At 52.9% G+C, this 19,744-nt stretch overlaps 1 protein-coding gene across 1 annotated transcript in view; it reads right to left on the reverse strand.

Annotated features, from left to right (window-relative positions):
- LOC141048261 (WD repeat-containing protein 73-like) overlaps window positions 1-14,955 on the reverse strand; it is a 32,539-nt gene extending 17,584 nt beyond the window's left edge. The window contains exons 1-4 of the mRNA XM_073543690.1: window positions 14,751-14,955; window positions 13,107-13,174; window positions 12,744-12,832; window positions 10,763-10,851 (exon numbers count right to left, since the gene is read on the reverse strand). Of these exons, the coding sequence (XP_073399791.1) occupies window positions 10,763-10,851; window positions 12,744-12,832; window positions 13,107-13,174; window positions 14,751-14,788 (284 nt within the window). The 5' untranslated portion in view covers window positions 14,789-14,955. The remainder of the gene's footprint in view (window positions 1-10,762; window positions 10,852-12,743; window positions 12,833-13,106; window positions 13,175-14,750) is intronic.
- Window positions 14,956-19,744: the final 4,789 nt, after the last annotated feature.

Below are 19,744 nucleotides of genomic sequence, written 5' to 3' on the forward strand. Positions count from 1 at the left end.
GATTCTCGTCTGGCTAGACAGAGACTTCAGTACTTGGTCAAGTGGAACGGTTATGGCCAGGAGGATAATTCTTGGGTCTCTGCGTCTGACATCCATGCCAAGAGATTGATTTGTGCCTTTCTCCGGGCCCATCCTGATCGGCCTGGATGAGGGTTCGGTGACCCCTCCTCAAGGGGGGGGGGGTACTGTTGTGAATTCGCTTTCTGGCCTCCCTCTGGTTATTACTGAAGGTAGTGGAGCTGGTCAGATTGACAGAGGGGTTGCGTGTTCTCTTTCTGGGCTCCCTCTGGTGGTTACTAGAGGTAATAGAGCTGATCTGATTGACAGAGGCTTGCCACCTGATAATGATGACGATTGGAGATCAGGGGTTTCAGATTGGGATTTAAGACAGCCGACTCCATCTATCCCTGCTGGTGATTTTCTTCCTGTGCCACCTGAGGTCTGATGTTTTCCAGCTCTGTCCCTGCATGTTCAGCTAAGTGGTTCATTTGGTATTTTGTATGAATTTGATCTGGTTTTGTCTATCTCTGCTTTGTGCAGGTCAGCCAGCTCCAGCTGGGGCTGTGGTGAATCTCCGCCCATATGTTACTGCTTGTGCCAGTTTGTTTTTGTCCTGTTAGATTGTTTTTTTTTGCTCTGCTTCCAGAATATACCAGAGTGCTGATATAGTGGGGGCGAAGTCGTGCGACTTCAGTGTTTTTGTGCATCAGATGTGTTGGACTTTTTGCAGGGTTTTTTCCGTGATTACAGAAAGTGTCTTTCCTTTCCTGTCCCGTCTAGTCAGTGTGGGCCCCATCATTTGCTCAGTCTATTTTCCTGCCTGCGTTTGTGCTTTCTTCTTGTCTCACTGACAATATATGTTTGGGGGCTATCTATTCCTTTGGGGTCTGCTCTGGGGCAGTTTAGATTTCCCCTTTCTTGCTTTAGGTGTAGTTAGCTCTCAGGCTGTGCCGAGGCGTCTAGAATCATCGTAGGTACGCTCCACTGCTACTGCTAGTTGTGTTGATAGGATCAGGGGTCTGCAATCCGCTTAGTTGCCAACCTCTCTGGTTTTCTGTGGCTTTGCCTGGGCCTGCTCTCCTCCTCGGTGACACATTCATAACAATGTACACAGTGACTGTACCAGCAGAATAGTGAGTGCAGCTCTGGAGTATAATACAGGATGTAACTCAGGATCAGTAATGTAATGTATGTACACAGTGACTGCATCAGCAGAATAGTGAGTGCAGCTCTGGAGTATAATACAGGATGTAACTCAGGATCAGTAATGTAATGTATGCACACAGTGACTGCACCAGCAGAATAGTGAGTGCAGCTCTGGGCACGCCCAGGAAGAGGAGGAGCGTCTGGGCTGAGCTCTGCAGGCTAGGCTTTTGCTAAGCTCCTGGGAAGGGAGGTTTTTTTTTCCTGCAAGGACTTTCCATCTGCCCCCTTCCCAGGAAAGAGGACTCTCCCTGGGACTGAGCGCCGGGGCTGTGCCCCTGGCTCCCACCCTCCGGCAAGCCAGCTGGGGGTGGGGGGCCTCATCCACCACCAGGAGGCCCAAGGCACAGTCAGCCAGTCCCAGGGATGGGGAAAAAGCGGACCCCAGGGGGCCGCAAGGCTCCAGGGTCCGGGACCCCTGAAGTGAAGGCTGTGGCGGGCCCTTCCCCCGGAGGTGCAGCAGCCGGCAGAGGTGAGGCGGGGCCCCCCCTTAACATCTGGGGCTCCAAGGTTGCGGGAGAGCCAGCTACCACCTACGCCTCCCGCATTCATGCCCACCTCTCCGAGTACGAGGAGGCCGGCAAGCAGCTCTGGAGACTCCGGGGGGAGTTGGAGGGAGCCCGGGTCATCAGTAAAAACAGGCTCCCTGCCTCAAAGAGAGCGGAGGTCACCGCCAAGGTCAAGCGGCTGAAAGGGGAGATTCGGGCCCTGGAGGACCGGCGAAGTACCATCATGGCCGGCAGCGGCCCCTTCCAGAAAAAGCTTCAAAACGAGGACCGGTTCAGGGCCATGGCCGGTGGGTCTCCTGGGGGGTCAGGAGTCCCCATCCAGGTGGAGGAAAGCGAGGAGGAGGAAGAGCAAGATGGCGCCCACACCACATCCGGGCCACCTCCACCTGAAGACCTGGCGGACACCAGCGTGAGTCAGGTAACATGCAGCGGGATAGCCCCCGAGCAGGTGGCCCTCCCGCTGGACTCCAGTAACGCGGAGGAAAGCGGGAGCGAGGGGGAGGATGGAGGGAGCGGGAGTAGTTCTGAGGGGGGCTGCCTCATCCTTAAACAAGTACGGCAGACTGAATCCCCAGCACGGTTTGGCACGCTGTTGTTTGGGTATGAAGTCTGCCCGGAGGATGAGGCAACCGGGAAGAGGAGAAACAGGAGGCGCAGGCGTAAGGCCTCTGAAGGCGTGGAGGAACAACTGGTTTTTGCTCCTCTTCCCGGGGCCCCTCTGTCCCGCTGTGTGGAACCCGCTACCCACCCCGGCTCGGGCCCTGTGGTGGGTCCGCAGCGAGGGAGCGGGGAGAGAGATGACTGTTGTGACCTGACTGTCGCATCTGGTGACAGTTCAGACCAGGGCAGCGACATGGAGGTCGGTGCTGGTTGTGGTGTTGGTGGTGGTGTCCAGGCTCAGCCCTCGGTGGCAGGGGAGGCTGGCCTGGCACCAGGTAAAGTTGGTACAGCCAGGGCCGCACCTCCGGCGGCGAGTGCTGGGGCTTCTGGACCCCCCACGTACGGATCCGCTAAGTCTGGATCGCTAGTGGGGGTCCAGAAGCCTAGGAAGGGCGAACAGAACATCAAGCAGCAGCTGAGGCGGTGCAAAGTGCTGGTCGCTCCCATGTCGGCGCCTGTGGTGAGAGCGGGGTCTCCGGCACGTCGACCCAAAAAGGGGTCCGTGCAGGGGGCTCCGCCGCCGCTGGGCGACGAGGGGGAGTGGCCGGCCTTGCCTGTCTCAAGTGGTGGGCATGGGGTGGCAGCGGTGGTCCGTGAGGGGGGCGTGGCCTCCCCGAGTGTTGCCCGGCCTGCAAAGGCTGTGGCGTGCGGGGGGGGCATGTCCTCCTCGGCCGTCGTCCCACCCGCTGCGTCTGCGTCGCCCGGGGGGGCATGGCCTCGCAAGGGGTCGCTGCTCTGCCCGTGGTGGCTGTGACTGGCGGGGGGGCGTGGCCTCAGCGGTCGCGACTCCGCCCGCTGTGCTCGCGTCACCCGGGGGGGCCGTGGCCTCGCAGGGGGCCGCGGCTCTGCCTGGGGTGGCTGCGACCGGCGGGGGGGGCGTGGCCGCTGCGGGCCCGCTGCCCTCTGTCCCACCCACCCTTCCAAGTAATGCTGTACTGCCCCCAAAAGTTGGCGGGGAGTTGTCGGGGTCCCCAGCCCACCTACCTTCATCTGAGGGTGCGGGGACTCTGGCGCTCCCTGGCAAGCCGGCGGCGGGGGTGAAGAAAAGTGCAGAGCAGGGAGCGGTGCCAGTGGCCGTCCCTGCCCAGAGTAAACAAAACTCAGCAAAAGAAAAAAAAAATGGAGCTGAAACCAGGAGCTGCTGTTGCTCCTAGGCCCAGCCAGGGCAGAGTGCATGATGTCATCAGCACTGAGGCATTTAAAGGGGCAGCGGCGCTCCTGGACAGGAGCTGGAGTAGCTCCCAGCAAGAGAGCTCAGGGCCCCCAGCAGGCAAAGAGAGGAACTACACTGGTTTGGGAAATGTTAAAAATGTAAAAAATGTAAATAATGTTGCTATGTTCACCAATTGTGCGAGTGAGAGTGAGTACGAAAGCGGAGTGGATATATTTGAGGAGATGTTTGCTGAAGTGAATGGTGATATGAGTGACATGGATGAGGGAGTGAGTGCTACTGTGAATGTGGGTGAGTGTGCTGGAGTGAATGCAAATAATAAAAGAGTGAATGGGAGAGTGAGTGGGAGGACGAATGAGGGTGCTGGCACAAGTGGTGGTAGTGGGGGGAGGGCTGGCCCGTCTGCCCCCCTGGCCGCAAGACCCCAACATAGTTATGCGGGGGCCGCGGCTGGGGGTCGGGGTGGTCCTGGGGGGGTCTCCTCGCCTCCGGGCTCCAGGGACGGCGCTTTGCACCACCGTTTCCTGGAGGCCCTCAAAAAAGGAGAAAGGTCGATAGTGGTAGAGGGGAGGACAGTGGACTTGTCTTTCTGGATAGAGAGACACGGCCTTGCTGCCTTCCAAAACCAAAGGGAGGGAGGGACTGTTTGGTCTCTCCCCACAGCCGGGCAGGGGCCGCAAAGGAGGAATGTGGTCCGTCTTAGGTGGGGGGGGCAGTGAAGCTTGTCCACCTAGGAGCAAGGTGGTGGAGCTCCTCCTTAAGATGGGCTTCGGGGCGAATGACATCTTTGCCCTGATACATCCTTCGGCGTCCCGCTTCTTCGACGTCAGCTTTGTGCGGCCAGAGGGGCTTGAGCTCTTCTGGTCTAACTATGAGCTGGTGCGGGAAGAGCCCGGATGGCGAGACTTCGTTGCGCAAGCGGTGTCTCGCCAAAATTCCGTCAAGCGAGTGACCGTGGTCACTTGTAACGAGTCACTTGCCGGCGTGGACATTATGACGTGGCTTTCCCGTTATGGGGAAGTCACCGAGGTCCCCAAAAAGAACAGGGACGAATTCGGCATCTGGTCGGGGGGGCTGGACCTTCATGGTTAAACTGAAGGTTTCCGGCGGCACGGTCACCCACATCCCTTCCTCGGCGTTCCTGGGAAGGGACAGGATCCTGGTCTTCTACCAGGGGCAACCGAAGGTCTGCCACAAGTGCGGCGACCCCACTCACTTCAGCGCTAGCTGCAAGGTACAGAAATGTGCCTTGTGTGGTGGGGTAGGTCATCTGGCCGCCTCGTGTAAAGACATTCGGTGTCACTTGTGTGGTGACCTAGGTCACCCTCTCAGCCGCTGCCCTCGCTCCTTTTCTAATGCCGCTGCAGGCCCGGCGGGAGGAGTCCGTGAGGGAGAAACCTCTGGCGGCGCTCCTGCAGCTGTGGCAGGTGGTGGCGGAGGGGAAGGGGCTGAGGGACCGGTGAGGAAGGGCAATGCCAAGGTGAGGGGCCCCGCGTATGTGCGGAGGCAAGAAAAACGCCATGGGGGTGGGGGGCAGGTGAAGTCTCGGGCAACCGGGTCGATGCCTGCTCCTCCCTCCAGGCCCGTGGCAAAAGCCTCTGAGGTCCTGAGGGAGAGTGTGGTGAGAGAGGAGATCAGGAGGATGGAGAGGGAGGATAAAGCGGCTGACTCGGACGGGTCCTCACAGTATGAAAGTGTTGATGAGGAGGTCCAGGAGCAGCCTACAGCAGCGGGTGGCAAAAGTAAACGTGCCAATCGTAACAAATCGGGGGGGAAGAAGGCTGGCAAGCCTTCAAAATCTCCCCTGCCCCCGACCACCAGGGTGCGCACGGAAGGGCCCGCTGACCCCCCTCTGATTGATCTCTCCAACCGGTTCAGCGTCCTCGGAGGCTCGGATGATGGGCCGCAAGACGAGGATGCTGGGCCGGGGGTACCACCGGAGGGTCCTTCGGGGGATGGTGGGGTCCGTCCCTCAGGGGGCAGTGTTCCTCCTGGGGGGGGACAGACCTGGAACCCGGGGGCGAGGACACCGGGGGGGTGGGATGGACACAACGGGAGCTGAAAAGGAAGGTGTCCGACCCCTCCCCAGGTGGAGGTGATAGCAGTGGTAAGAAGTTGGCCATCCAACTTGATCACCCATGATGGCGGAACTCGCCCCGTTGACGCTGGCATCTATTAATGTTGCCAGCATAAAGTCAGATGCGGCTCGCTTTACGGCCTTTGATTTTTTCTCCCGGATTGAGGCAGAAATTTTATTCTTGCAAGAGACCAGACTAACAGACATGGGGGCCATCTATAAAGCACGGAGGGAGTGGAGGTGCGGGCCCTCATACTGGTCTCTTGCGGCCGAGCCGTATAGCGGGGTGGCAGTCCTTTTTAAGACTGCAGCTGTTGAATGCCGACGGGTTACTGAGTTGGAAATGGGGAGGTGCCTGATCCTAGATGTCTTCATGAGGGGACAAGAGCTCCGGCTCATCAACATCTACGGCCCGCAGTCCAAGTGGGACCGCAAATGTCTCTTCCTGAGGATCAAGCCCTTTCTTTTTACGAGCCGGCAGGTGGTCTTCGGTGGGGACTTCAACACCATTATGAGGTCCCGTGACCGGGGGGGTCCCGGAGATCGCCTGGCTTATGATAGCGTCGCGTTGAATAGCATAGCCAGCGAAGCTCGCCTGGTGGATGTCCACATCCGGCACACCCCAGGTCACGGAGGTTTCACCTACCATAGGGGTAGCTGTAGGTCTAGAATAGACAGGTTTTTTTTGAAGGAGGACGCCATCTTTTCTGCTGTGTCCGCCGTTGAGGTGGAGTTCTCCGATCACTGTCTAATTTTCTTTTCTCTGAATGTTGCAGAGACTCATCGGATGGGAAGAGGGCTGTGGAAGCTCAATTCGTCCCTGCTGGAAGAAGCGGAGGTGAGACAATCCTTCGAGGACTTTCTTCAGAGCCAGGTACCGCTGTTGGATCTCTGTAGTAGTAAGTCAGAGTGGTGGGAGATCTTCAAAAAGCGGGTGGCGGGGTTCTTCCGTCAGCTCTCGAGCCTCAGGAGTCTGAACAGGCACCGCTTGTACCAGGCCCTGGGGAGGAAACTCGAGCAGCTTGTCTCGACTGGAGGTGACCGTGAGGAAATCTCCAGAGTGAAATCTTTGCTCAAGAGGTGTCAGTATGATAGACACACATCTTTAGTTTTTGAGAGGGACTTCGGGAAGTACCGCTCACCCGACCCTTACAGAAACTGTAAGATGTCAGTGAATTGTAAGATGGTGACAGGACTGATCGACAGTACGGGGTCCCTGAACAGATCCAAATCAGGGATCCTGGAGGTGGTCAGATCCTTCTACTCACACCTCTTGGAAAAGAAGGATCTGGATCGGGACAGGATGGCGGCTTTCCTGGCTGAAACCGTCCCTGAGCCAGGGGGTGATCCCTCTCTTGGTGTTTTGGCAGAGGAAATCAGGGAAGAGGAAGTGAGACTGGCCATTGATGGGCTTCGGCCCAAGAAATCGCCAGGTCCGGATGGCTTAACATCCGAGTTCTATAAGACTTTTAGGGACTCCTTGGTCCCCCTCTTGACAGGGGTATTTAATGAGTGTCTCTCCTCGGGCACTCTTCCCGACTCAATGAGGAAGTCAGCCCTCATTATTCTGTCAAAGGGTAAGGATCCGTCCCGTATCGAGAATTGGCGTCCCATAGCGCTTCTCGATACGGACCGGAAGGTTCTGGCCAAGGTGCTGTTTAATCGGCTGGTGAAGTTTGCACCCCGGCTCCTTTCAGGGGCCCAGCATTGCTCTGTTCCGGGCCGCAGTACTTTTAGTGCTGTGCTCAGTGTCCGAGAGGCAGTGGAGCAGGGTAGGGCAGGTCACTGGAAGGGGTACTTGCTGTCATTAGATCAAGCGAAAGCCTTTGACCAGGTCAACCACGAGTACCTCTGGTCCGTCCTTTTGAGGTATGGTCTGCCTGGGAGGTTTGTAAAATGGTTAGAGATCTTGTACCAAGGGGCTGAGACTTTTCCGCTGGTGAACGGTTGGTCAGGTCGCCCTTTTGAGGTGGGTTCTGGGGTCCGTCAGGGCTGTCCGCTGAGCCCGCTTTTATACGTGTTCGCGATCGATCCCTTCCTAAGGAGGGTAGATCGTGGACCGTTGGCGGGAGTCGGGATGGACCAGGCGGGCTCTGGGTCCTCTCTGAGGGTGGTGGCGTATGCCGATGATGTTTCCCTTTTCGTGTCCTCGAGAAGGGAGGCGGATTGGGTCATGTCGGAGGTAGTGCGCTACTCGGAGGCATCCGGGTCCATGATCAACCGGGATAAGTGTGAAAGTCTCTGGCTGGGAGGGGGAGATCCCAGGTTTGATCTCCCGGACACCCTTCCAGGGCCCCAGGCCACCGCCAAAATTCTAGGCATCGAATTTGGCCCCGGGGATTACCCCCAGCAAAATTGGGAGGGCAGACTTAAGATCGCCGCCCAAAAGGTGGACCAATGGAAGGGTTGGTCTTTAACCCTGAGGGAAAGGGTTGCCCTGGCTAAAGGCTTTCTGCTACCTTTATTAATATACCTGGGCAGTGTGTGCATCTTGCCGGAACCTCTCTGGACACGGGTCTATAGCCTGTTCTTCCAATTGTTATGGGGGAATAGGCTTAACCTAATCAAGAGGGAGGTTACATACCGTACGAGGAGACTAGGTGGGTTGGGTATGGTCAACCCGGTGGTGTTTCTAGTAAACACCTTTCTTAAGACTAACATCTCCAACCTCTGGCTAGAGAGGGCTCCTCCGTGGGTAGTCTCCTGCAAGGGTTGGCTTTGGCCTTTCTTCCAGGAATGGGAGACAGGAGGGCAGGTGAAGGACCTACGCACACCTCATGGGCATCTCCCGGCTTACGCTACCCCGGTTCTGAAGGTGATCCGCCGGTGGGGTCTGGGAATGTGGGAAATCAGGACCATGTCGAGGCAATCCCTTGACAGGAGGGTCCTGTTGACACATTTCCAGAAGCCCCTGGCCCTTAAGGATTGCCCAGGCCGGGATCTGGAGGTCGGGCTGGGGCTTTTAAATTCTAAGCGGATCCCCATGAAGTTTTGGGACTTGACCTGGCGCTGCTTCCACGGGAGGCTGTATGTAAAGGATAACTTGAAGTGCAGGAAATCCGATGATCGGGGTTGTCCCCGTGAGGAGTGTGGCGACGTGCTGGAAAGCATGGAGCACTTCCTGCTTCATTGTCCCTTTAATGCAGAGGTTTACAACAGGGTGGGTGCTTCCATACGTTGGCCGCGGCTGGCGTCCCTCTCCTACGCTGAGTGGGCCTATGGAGTGTTCAGATCCCTGGGTGGCCGGGACCCGTGCACTTTATTCCTAGTCAGTGTAGTGGTTAGGTTCTACACTTGGAATGCACGGTGCCTAGTTTCGACGCGGAAAAAAACCCTTCCGAGGGATGAGGTGGTAGGAAACATCTTGGGTGACCTGGTGAAGGTCCGTTCTTTGGAGTTCGAAAGGTTGGGTGTGAGGAAGGCCTCTTGGCTTTGGAGGGGCCTCTCCTTTTAGAAACGCACTCAAGGGAGAGCTAGCTCCGTGTGAATGAGGGTAGGGATAGCATAAGTTTCACTGGGTGTTAGGGACAGAATTAGGGGCAGATAGGGACAGGGAGGGACAGGCACTGAGGGACAGATAGAGTTAGTTATGATAAGTTAGGTAGAGTAGGGGCAGGTAGGGACAGTTTTTTTTTTTTAGGGACAGAAGTAGGGACAGTCTTAGTTGTTGAGGGACAGGGTGAATGTGTTAGTGAGGGATGGGGCCTCCAGAACTCCTTTCCTGGTGTTGGGCTGGTGCATGTCACTTTAGCTTTTTGTTTTGGAAGCATGAAATTTAATGGATATTGGGCTTGCAGGCACCAAACTTGGGCCTGTGGCAAGGTTTTTGGAAATGTGGTTAATACTTATTGTTTGGGTAATATTATCAATGGTTATAGCAGGTCGTATCTTAGGTGTATAACAAGTGTAGTATGTGCTTTTTGTGTATCTGTACATGTATGCAGTATTGTATGTATGTCGCTAGGATGGTGCTTTTAAAAAAAAAATGTATATATTATAGTTAGGAAAGGGGGAAGGGGTACAGTCAGGTTGGGTGGGGGTTTCTTGCGGGAGGGAGGGGGGAAGTTTGGACCCTGGAATGGACCCTGAGAAATCAAGGGCCGAAGATCAGAAGGAGATGGCCTGGGAACTACACCAAGGACCATGGGAAATATATAAGGAAATGTAGATACGGGCCATAAACTTTCCTGGACCCTGAGGTGCTGTTTTTTTTTCTGAGGCCATAAACTTTCATGGACCTAGGTGTGGAAAAGGCTACGAACTTGTGGACCTGTGGTGTGGGTGGTGGGAAAAAAAAATAAAAAATAAAAAAAGGGAAAAAGGGGGGTGGTTTCTTGCTGTGTTGAGGGGAAGTAGTTGAGGGTCTGCCAAGATGGCTGTTTTTTCTGTTTAAGGCAGTGGGCCAGAAAAAGTGTTTACTTTCCTGTTTTAAATCCAGTATATAGGAATGAATGGGAGCATGAGTGAAGGTGTGAATGGGGTTGAATGTGAAGGAATGGATTTTTGTTTGTTTGTTTGTTTTCTTTGTTTTTTTTTTTTTTGGAGGTTCCTGCTGGGGGTCCCTCAGGCTGCAAAGCCTGGAGACACTGCACTATGTTCTTCAGAGATGGACTGTCGTAAACTAGCATATTTGCACAAGTTTTTTTTTTGTATGTCGGTGTGGTTTATTTTAGTTCATGTATCGTGGTTTTTGATTTCTGGAATGTTGTTTTTGTCTGTCTTATGTATTGTGTTTTTGATATTTTTATAATAAAAGAGATACAGGATGTAACTTAGGGTCAGTAATGTAATGTATGTACACAGTGACTGCAGCTCCGGAGTATAATACAGGATGTAACTCAGGATCAGTAATGTAATATGTTTACACAGTGACTACACCAGCAGAATAGTGAGTGCAGCTCTGGGGTATAATACAGGATGCATCGCTGTGATTATTACTCTGTGTCGCTGTGATTCTGTGGATGTAAATAACGCGGCTTCTTCTCACTGACAGGAAGCAGAGATCCTATATGTGGTGATAGATGGGTTGGAACGTTTCCTGATACAGTGATCACCGCCGTTTCCTCTATCCCAGCGCCGTCCCTTCACCGCGGGTGGCGGCTGCACTCGGCGGTGCCGTTATTAGAGCTGGGCGTCTCGTACCTTCTTCCTGGGACGTGTCTCAGGCTGTAGATGGGATGTTGGGAGAATCCTCCATATTGCACCTTCAGATCCCTTTCTGGACACAGGCCCTGGCAGAGGGGGAGACAAAAGTGCAAGTGAATTTCCCGAGGTGGAAGACAGCAGAAAACAGTTGCGGAGGGGATGGTCAGAGCCGTAAACTCTGCATGTGACGCATCATGGCACTATTCATTTTGAAAATCAGATGTGGCCAAGATGGATTACAGCGTGGGGCAGTGTGGATTTATCTTCACGTCAGACAAGTGAGGGATAAGGTTGTCTATTATTTTTATTTATTTTTTTTTACAGGGGACAAGGGCTTCACTGGATTAGGTGTAAAGGAGAGTATAACTAATTTTTTTTTTAAATAAATGTGTAAAACACGGTGTTTTGTTATAATTCAAACAAAGGATTTTATTCTTGCTGTGTTTGTTTCAATACTTACTATGTGGTTGGTAATAAGGGCATCTTATCGAGCTGATATCAACCCCATAAATATTACCCTACTTGACACAGCCATAGAGCAAGTGGGAAGAGCTCGGTTATGTGCCAGATTTTGCGCATCTTATAAATGCGACATTTCTAGGGTAGCTGAGGGCTTATGTTGGTAGAATGGGAGGGAGGCCAATATCTCTGGCCCCTTCCCAGGTTATTAATATCAGGCCACCGCTGTCTGTTTAGCCTTTGCTGGTTTGCATTTATAGGGGGAGGCTACGTCATTTTCTTCCTGGGGTTCCCATAAATTCATCAGTAAATGCTAAGCAAACAATAGTGAGCGGTTATTAATAGCCTGGGAACCTTTTGGGATATTGTCCCCTTTCCCAGGTTATAAACATCAGCCCCCAGCCGTGGGCGTTCCCTCTGCTGGTTATCAAAATTACGTGGGACCCCACACTATTTTTGTATTTATTTCTTCATTTTACACAAGATGTACACAGGCGGTGCAGAATACAACTCTCATCATTGTCGCCTGGTCACGCTGATCTCAGGAAGACCAGGCAACAATGTTGAGAGCTGCCTTCAGCTGTCGGCGCCTGGGATAAGAAAGAACTGTACTGCTTTTCCCAGGCACTGGTACGTGTCACACAAATGTGAAACACGGACAGCAAACGGATACACAGATGTGACATACATATGGATGTCACACGGACACGGACCACGGATCTCACCAGTACTGGGTTTTCATGTACAGGAATCCCCAGAAAGAGTGAAGCTGCCCTTATTGTGTGCGCACAGGAGGATTAGCCATGCAGGATTCTGGGAAAGCGGGGTACGACCCCATGTACTACTGTAACTTGGGATGGTCACTGCTAGTATTAAGAGGAATGAAAACATGTATGAGAGTAACACCGCCACCTGGTGGTGAAAATTGAGAATGCAGACTCAATCTTAGGAACAGATGGAACCCATTTTCCGTTGCAGCAAATTTTTAGTTTTTCCTTTGCCTTTTTTCCATGAACCCTAGATAGTGTCGGCTGCAAAATCTGGATTTTTTTATTTCTGCTTTAGGATCTTAAGTTTTGTTTTTTGTTTAATATTTTTCCAAACTTTCTCTTTATAACTTTTTACTGTGTCTTTTCGTCCCCTCTGGTCACTTCTCCAGCGGCATTTATTCGGCTCCGTCCATGATGGCAAACCATCGGGACCCCGCGATTACGTGAGGAGTGGACAGATGGGTGTCCTAACAGGCGCCGCTCCAGGATCATGCTAGTTACACACAGCGCAGGCGTCACTGACCGGACCCCCACCCATTCTTCTCTGCCCTGGCCCAAAAGCGGGGTCCGGAGGAGGGGGCAAGTCAGTGTCTACTGCGCTCACAGCTGCGTCCTAACAAAAAATGGGGTCACCAACTCCGGTATGGATCTACCAGTGATCGGGCATCTGGAAGACCCTTTAAGTAGAAAGATAAAGAAGAAAGCCAAGAGCTGAAGCCCCCGGAGCCACTGCAGCCGCCGCCCGTTACCTGGTTCTGCTGCTCCAGGAGCTTCTGCGGGAAGAGCAGCTGCAGGATCTCGTGTCTCCGGCCCCCCGTGAACCCCGCGATACAGAGACCTGCAGGACAGAACCATCAGTAACGCAGAGGCCGACGGACCCCCCGTACTGTGCAGCATAAAAGGGACTTCGAACTGCAACCGAGCCGGGCCGGAAATCTATACAACAGGACGGAGCTACTGACTGCAGCACACGTGACACTACAAGTCTCAGCAGGCCCTGAGGCAGTGTTGTGCCAGCATGATGAGAGTTGTGGTTACCAGCAGTAATGTATATACACAGCCCCCAGGTAACAAGAGACCCCCGATACAGGCCGTAACAGCCATGTACGCACCGGTATCAGCCGTCCAATCCACGACTCTCGTCGCCTCCTGCAGCTCAAAGTCGTGAAGATCCCGATATCTGAGGACACAGAGAACAATCACTGAGTGCCGATAATGTACGGACCCCCATAACAGCGTCACCCACAGACCCCCATAACAGCTCCACCCACAGACCCCCCATAATAGCGTCACCCACAGATCCCCCATAACAGCGTCACCCACAGACCCCCATAACAGTGCCACCCACAGACCCCCATAACAGTGCTTCATCCACAGATCCCCCATAACAGCGTGTAACCCACAGATCCCCATAACAGCGTCACCCACAGACCCCCATAACAGTGCCACCCACAGACCCCCATAACAGTGCTTCATCCACAGATCCCCCATAACAGCGTGTAACCCACAGATCCCCCATAACAGCGCCACCCACAGACCCCCCATAACAGTGCATCACCCACAGATCCCCATAACAGTGCATCACCCACAGACCCCCATAACAATGCGCAATACACAGATCTCCATAATAGTGCATCATCCACAGATCGCCCATAACACTGCATCCTACACAGATCCCCCGTAACAGCGCATCAGCCACAGATCCCCCACAACAGCGCATCAGCCACAGATCCCCCACAACAGCGCATCAGCCACAGATCCCCCACAACAGCGCATCAGCCACAGGTCCCCCACAACAGCGCATCAGCCACAGATCCCCCACAACAGCGCATCAGCCACAGATCCCCCACAACAGCGCATCAGCCACAGATCCCCCACAACAGCGCATCAGCCACAGATCCCCCACAACAGCGCATCAGCCACAGATCCCCCACAACAGCGCATCAGCCACAGATCCCCCACAACAGCGCATCAGCCACAGATCCCCCACAACAGCGCATCAGCCGCAGATCCCCCACAACAGCGCATCAGCCGCAGATCCCCCCATAACAGCGCATCACCCGCAGATCCCCCCATAACAGCGCATCACCCGCAGATCCCCCCATAACAGCGCATCACCCGCAGATCCCCCCATAACAGCGCATCACCCGCAGATCCCCCCATAACAGCGCATCACCCGCAGATCCCCCCATAACAGCGCATCACCCGCAGATCCCCCCATAACAGCGCATCACCCGCAGATCCCCCCATAACAGCGAGTGATCCACAGATCCCCCCATAACAGCGCATCACCCACAGATCTCCCATAACAGTGCGTCCCCCATAATAGTGCGTCCCCCACAGATCCCCCATAACAGCGTGACCCCCATAATAGCGTGTCCCCCGCAGACCCCCATAATAGCGTGTCCCCCGCAGACCCCCATAATAGCGTGTCCCCCGCAGAACCCCATAACTGTGTCCCCCGCAGACCCCCATAACAGTGTCCCCCGCAGACCCCATAACAGTGCGTCCACACAGACCCCCATAACAGTGTGTCCTCTACAGACCCCCCATAACAGTGTGTCCCCCGCAGACCCCCCATAACAGTGTGTCCCCCGCAGACCCCACATAACAGTGTGTCCCCCGCAGACCCCACATAACAGTGTGTCCCCCGCAGACCCCCCATAACAGTGTGCCCCCCGCAGACCCCACATAACAGTGTGTCCCCCGCAGACCCCACATAACAGTGTGTCCCCCGCAGACCCCCGGGCACTCACAGTCTTATAGACTCCAGCATCCAGTCCTCACTTTCCATTGTTGAACGGTAGAAGCGAAATCCTCCAACTTCTTCCTGCAGAAGGTCACGTGACACACCAAATCACGTGACTCCACAGCGGCTCTCCGCCCCTTGTTGGACTTCACAGCTGTGTGCCCCTAACGAACACGGCCGGAGGCGAGTTTGCACTCTGCAGGCCAGTTTTTTAGTGGGCGTGTCAGCGCGCTCATAAATGCACCGCCTTCACTGCCCTGATGAACCAATCAGCGCTGCAACTCACAAACACTGCCACCCCCCCCTGACACGCCCACTAAAGAACTGGCCTGCTGAGTGCAAATTCGCTGCCTGCCTCAGGGACGCTTCATGACGTCACAGGAGCACGAAGGCACCAGCGTCCCTCGTGACCGCTATTGTACCACGTGATCTGAATTGGGCTATACATAGCCCTGCGTAGCGCGCTAATCGCCGTTTTCAGTTCTCGGGCCTGCCGTGCACTGGGAAGCAGCAGCGGGCGTGTGACTGGCCTGAGTGGCCTCGTAATGGCGCCAAAGTGACAGAAACTGGAGTCACCAACTATAATAGCAATCACTGCACGTGGCCTGTTAGTGAGACCCTGCACTCCAGGGCGCCTTTGTGACCAGGGGGCAGGGCAGGTGCTTGTGGATTTCACACACCATTTTTTTTTTATTGATTTTGCTCCCTATTCAGTCATAAAAGCGGGATCGCTGCTGAGTCACAACTTTTGTGACGTAACAGCGATCTCACCAGCGAGATCGCTGTGTGTGACAGCGATCAGCGAGCGGCCCCCCCTGCCGGTATCGCTGATCGCTGCAAGAAACCTCTGGACATATTTTTCGTCGCTGATCTCCCGCTGGCCAGCACACATCGCTGCGTGTGACAGGCGAGAGACCAGCGATCAGCTGTAAAAAATAATTAAAAAAATATAGTTATTCTCCCCTTCCGACGTCCCACGCAGCCTACCCGCCTCTCTCCACCCTCCCGGTCCCAGTGATCCTTTGCAAGAATGACCGCGAGAGCGGACGTCATCGCGGTAATTCTCGCAAAGGATCACTGGGACCGGAGTGTGGAGAGAGGCGGGTAGGCTGCGTGGGACGCCGGAAGGGGAGAATATATTTTTTATTTTAATTCTATTTTTTTTACAGGGATATGGCATCAACGCTAACGAACACAGCGAGGCCGGGCGCGCGGCGTCGCTGTGCTAATCGCTGGTGAAGCTGTCTGACAGCTCACCAGCGATCATATAGCGACTTACCAGCGATCCTGACACGTTGATATCGTTGTCGGGATCGCTGGTAAGTCGCTATGTGTGACTCCAGCTTTAGGGAAGAAATTAGGAAGTAATTAATGGAGGAGGACAGCGGGGTCTGAGGCACAAAGGCACAAAAAGGGGAATAATGCTCAGAAGTGGCTATTTCAATCTGTTAAAGGATCGGCGTGATTGGGGCCCTTTATGGCCTTTAATACCATTTTTTTGTGCACAAATAGTTTTTCACCATTTTATGTTACATTTTGTTCAGAATTTTGGAATAAAAATAGACACCGTAGAAAGGGAATATTAGAAATAGAGCGGGCCTGAGAGACAAATGCACATAAAGGAATAATGCTCATAAGGGTCGATATACCGCACGCTAGTATAGACAATATGGAGTGAGTGTTGTGTGCACGTATGAATGTCTCTGGTGACTGACTCATTAGGCCTGTTTCTCACTTCCGTTTGTCACCATCAGTCAAAATCCGCCGTTTTGCAAAAAAACGGATCCGCCATTTTGCTTGGCGGATCCGTTTTTTTCCCCATTGAGTTGCATTACCGGCGGATCTTGACGGATGGCCATCCATTGGATCTGTTTTTTTGCGGATCCGCCAAATTTTTGCCGTCCGCTGAGATCATCGAACGGAGCCTGTAACTTTTTTTGCCCTGCGGATCCGCATTTTCCCTTTTTAACCCTGAATCTTTTCTGGCTGCTGGAAGAAAATTCTCTCTCTCTCTCTCTCTCCGCGATTCCTTTAAATTTTTATCTTCGGCGGATCCGTACATCCGCCAATCCGCTCACCCCCGTTTCTGTCAGTCCGCCTGCAGATCCGTTTTCCTGCTTTTTTGGCGGATTTTGACTGACAGAAAAAACTGAAGTGTGAAACAGGCCTTTTGAAACCCCTACCCTTGGTACGCATGTGTTCTTCAGCCTTGCTAGGTAGTGCCTTGGCTGATAGTGCAGGTAGGAGGCAGAGTCAGGGCGTCAGTGCCAAGTAGTGGCTTTGCCTGTTCGCCACTGTGCACTTGGTCTGCACTCCACAGTAGCCAGCGTCTATTAGTGGCGTTCGCAGGTGCGACGCCGTGGGTCTAGAGAGGCTCTAAGGCTGGAGTAACACTAACCGGCGCAAAATATGGTCTGTATTTTACATGCGTAATACGGATGACAGACCCCTAAACAGTGCTCCGTATGTCATCCATAATCAAGGTGTGGTCGCGTATTTTGCGCATGTCAGCATCCGTATGTAATCCGTATGGCATCCGTATGGTGAGATTTTCTCGCAGGCTTGCAAAATGGACATATAATGGAGCCCTATGACAGTTTTAATAAAGAAATGAAAGAATAGATTTAGACACATAGAATACATATATATATATATATATGCATTCTACGTGTCTATATCTATTCTTTCGTTTCTTTATTAAACCTGTCAGTGTGAGTTTACTGTATAGCGCACTGAATTGCTGGCTTTGCTAAAAGACTCCTGGTGCGTATTTCTCGCAAGTCACATGTGTGGTCCGTGTGTAATCCGTATTTTTTGCGCACCCATAGACTTGCATTGGCGTATTACGGGCGTAGTACGCTGACAATCGCAGCATGCTGCGAGTGGCACGGAGCGTAGGATACTGAGGAGAAATATACGCCTGGTGCAAGGGACCCCATAGAGAATCATTGGTCCGTGTCTAATGCGTGCTTTTTGCGCCTCTCACTCTCCCGTATTCCTCGCCAGTGTGACCCCGGCCTTACCCTGCGTCCTTGGGGCAGAGTCTGTACACTAGCGTTGACTCAGCTGTGCCCTGTGACAGTAAATGGTACGGTATTTGTGTTACGCGGTACCGTGGCTCTGTGAAGCAACAGAACCCATCACTACTACATACTGGGTAGTGTTTAACCCACGTGTGTCCAGTGCGATACCGCCATTTAGTGTCCGCCATTACCGAGCTGCAGGTAACATCTCTACACGGTGTAACACGGGCTGCGAACGCACCTTATTACCACCTTATTATTTGGTGCGTTCTGCCAGCCCTAACAATTAGGATTGGCGGAACACACCAAATAAGAAATAATAATAAGGTGCGTTTGCATTGCAACCCAAGGTCCACCATGCGGTGATGGAGAAACTGCAGCTAGCACAATGGCAGAGCCAGGCTGCACAAGAACACAAAGCACACTGAATTAAATGTCACTCAGTGTGCACAGAGCGCAAAGTAACAAGCTCTGTTACACCACAGAGCGGTACAATAAAGCAAAGCAAAAAGGACTATACCCTGTTAGACTGTATAGGCATATAGAAAAATACTAATTGGGTTCCCTGTAACTTAACCCACCAGGGAAGACTAAGCTGGTGGTTGAGCCTGCTCTGACACACGGTGTGCTTTGGCACTTGCGCCTGAGGATGCCCAGAGCAGATGCTAAGTTCAAGTGGGAGTTCCCACCCTACACTGCCTGTCTAGTCAAACACTCGCAGTGCTATTAGCGGCACACATGCACACAGGGTGGTAAAGTAGCCACCAACACACAAAACACATGATACTGGTGCACAGTCGTGCGCCATTCAGAACTTTTTATACCTTGCTCAAGTCCAAACAAACAGGACCTTGCCTGTGGACCAATCTGAGTTGCCACTTCACCAGAGCACCAATGGGAAGGCACCATATCGTGGACATGCTCAGTAGGGGGAAATCTCGACTTAGGCTCCAGAGCACAGCGCTGCACATGTAAACTAGTAGTCACCGTAGGCTTAGCTGGAGAGCCAGCAGCAGCTACACATGCAGCATGAGCTTGGGTAGGGTACTAGGATCGAAGTCTGTCCTGAGTAATCATTCCAGCGGCCGAGCCTGAATGGGAGACCACAGCACCAGACAAGGCTTGAGATCCATCCAGTGGCGTAGCCACTGTTTGTGGCGCCCGGCACGGTCGAAAAATTTGCCGCCCCTTTGGTCGTTGATAATCCGGAAGCATCCGAAGAGCCCACACTACACTCAAAGATCTAATTTTTAGTCTGCTACTAACTCTGCTGTTGTTATTTCTATCTAGACTTTCATCTTCTTGCTGTTCTCTCTATATATGTATGTATTAGCTTGATGATGCTGGATGAAGACCTAATGGCTTTTTTAATAATAATTTTTAATAATGTGACAGACCTTACATATTGGATTATATAAAGCCCTGTTTTTTATTACATACCGTCCTGTCTTGTTAGCTGTATAATGCAATGATGGCTGATGGAGCATGGGAAAGCGTCCTTTCTAATGGAGGAGCTGACGGACTGGTCGTCTGATCACCGTCTCCTCGATCAGCAGTCATTTTATATCTAAAAAGAGAGGGGACTATGTAATAAAAGAGGGCACTGTAAATAACAAAATTAACAAGAATACACTATGTAAGAGACAGCACTGTACATAACAGCAGAGGAAGCTATATAATAAGGGACGGCATCATATATAACTAGAGAGGATGGTACGTAATAAGGGATGGTGTTATACATAATAAAAGAGGAAACAATGTAACTAAGGATGGTGTTATACAGAATTAGTGAGTACACTATATACTAAGGGACTGTGTTAGACATAGTGAGTACACTATATACTAAGGGACTGTGTTAGACATAATAAACGATAATGTCTTCCTCCACCTCCCCCTGTTCCTAAGGCCATTATAAGTCCCCCTTCCTCCCATCCCAATCCCCCACACCCCTCATTGTCCTCCTCCCCTCGCATCCCAA

Source organism: Dendrobates tinctorius, unplaced genomic scaffold, assembly GCF_039654945.1.
Source record: "Dendrobates tinctorius isolate UK_male_01 unplaced genomic scaffold, ASM3965494v1 ptg000134l, whole genome shotgun sequence".
NCBI lineage: Eukaryota > Metazoa > Chordata > Amphibia > Anura > Dendrobatidae > Dendrobates > Dendrobates tinctorius.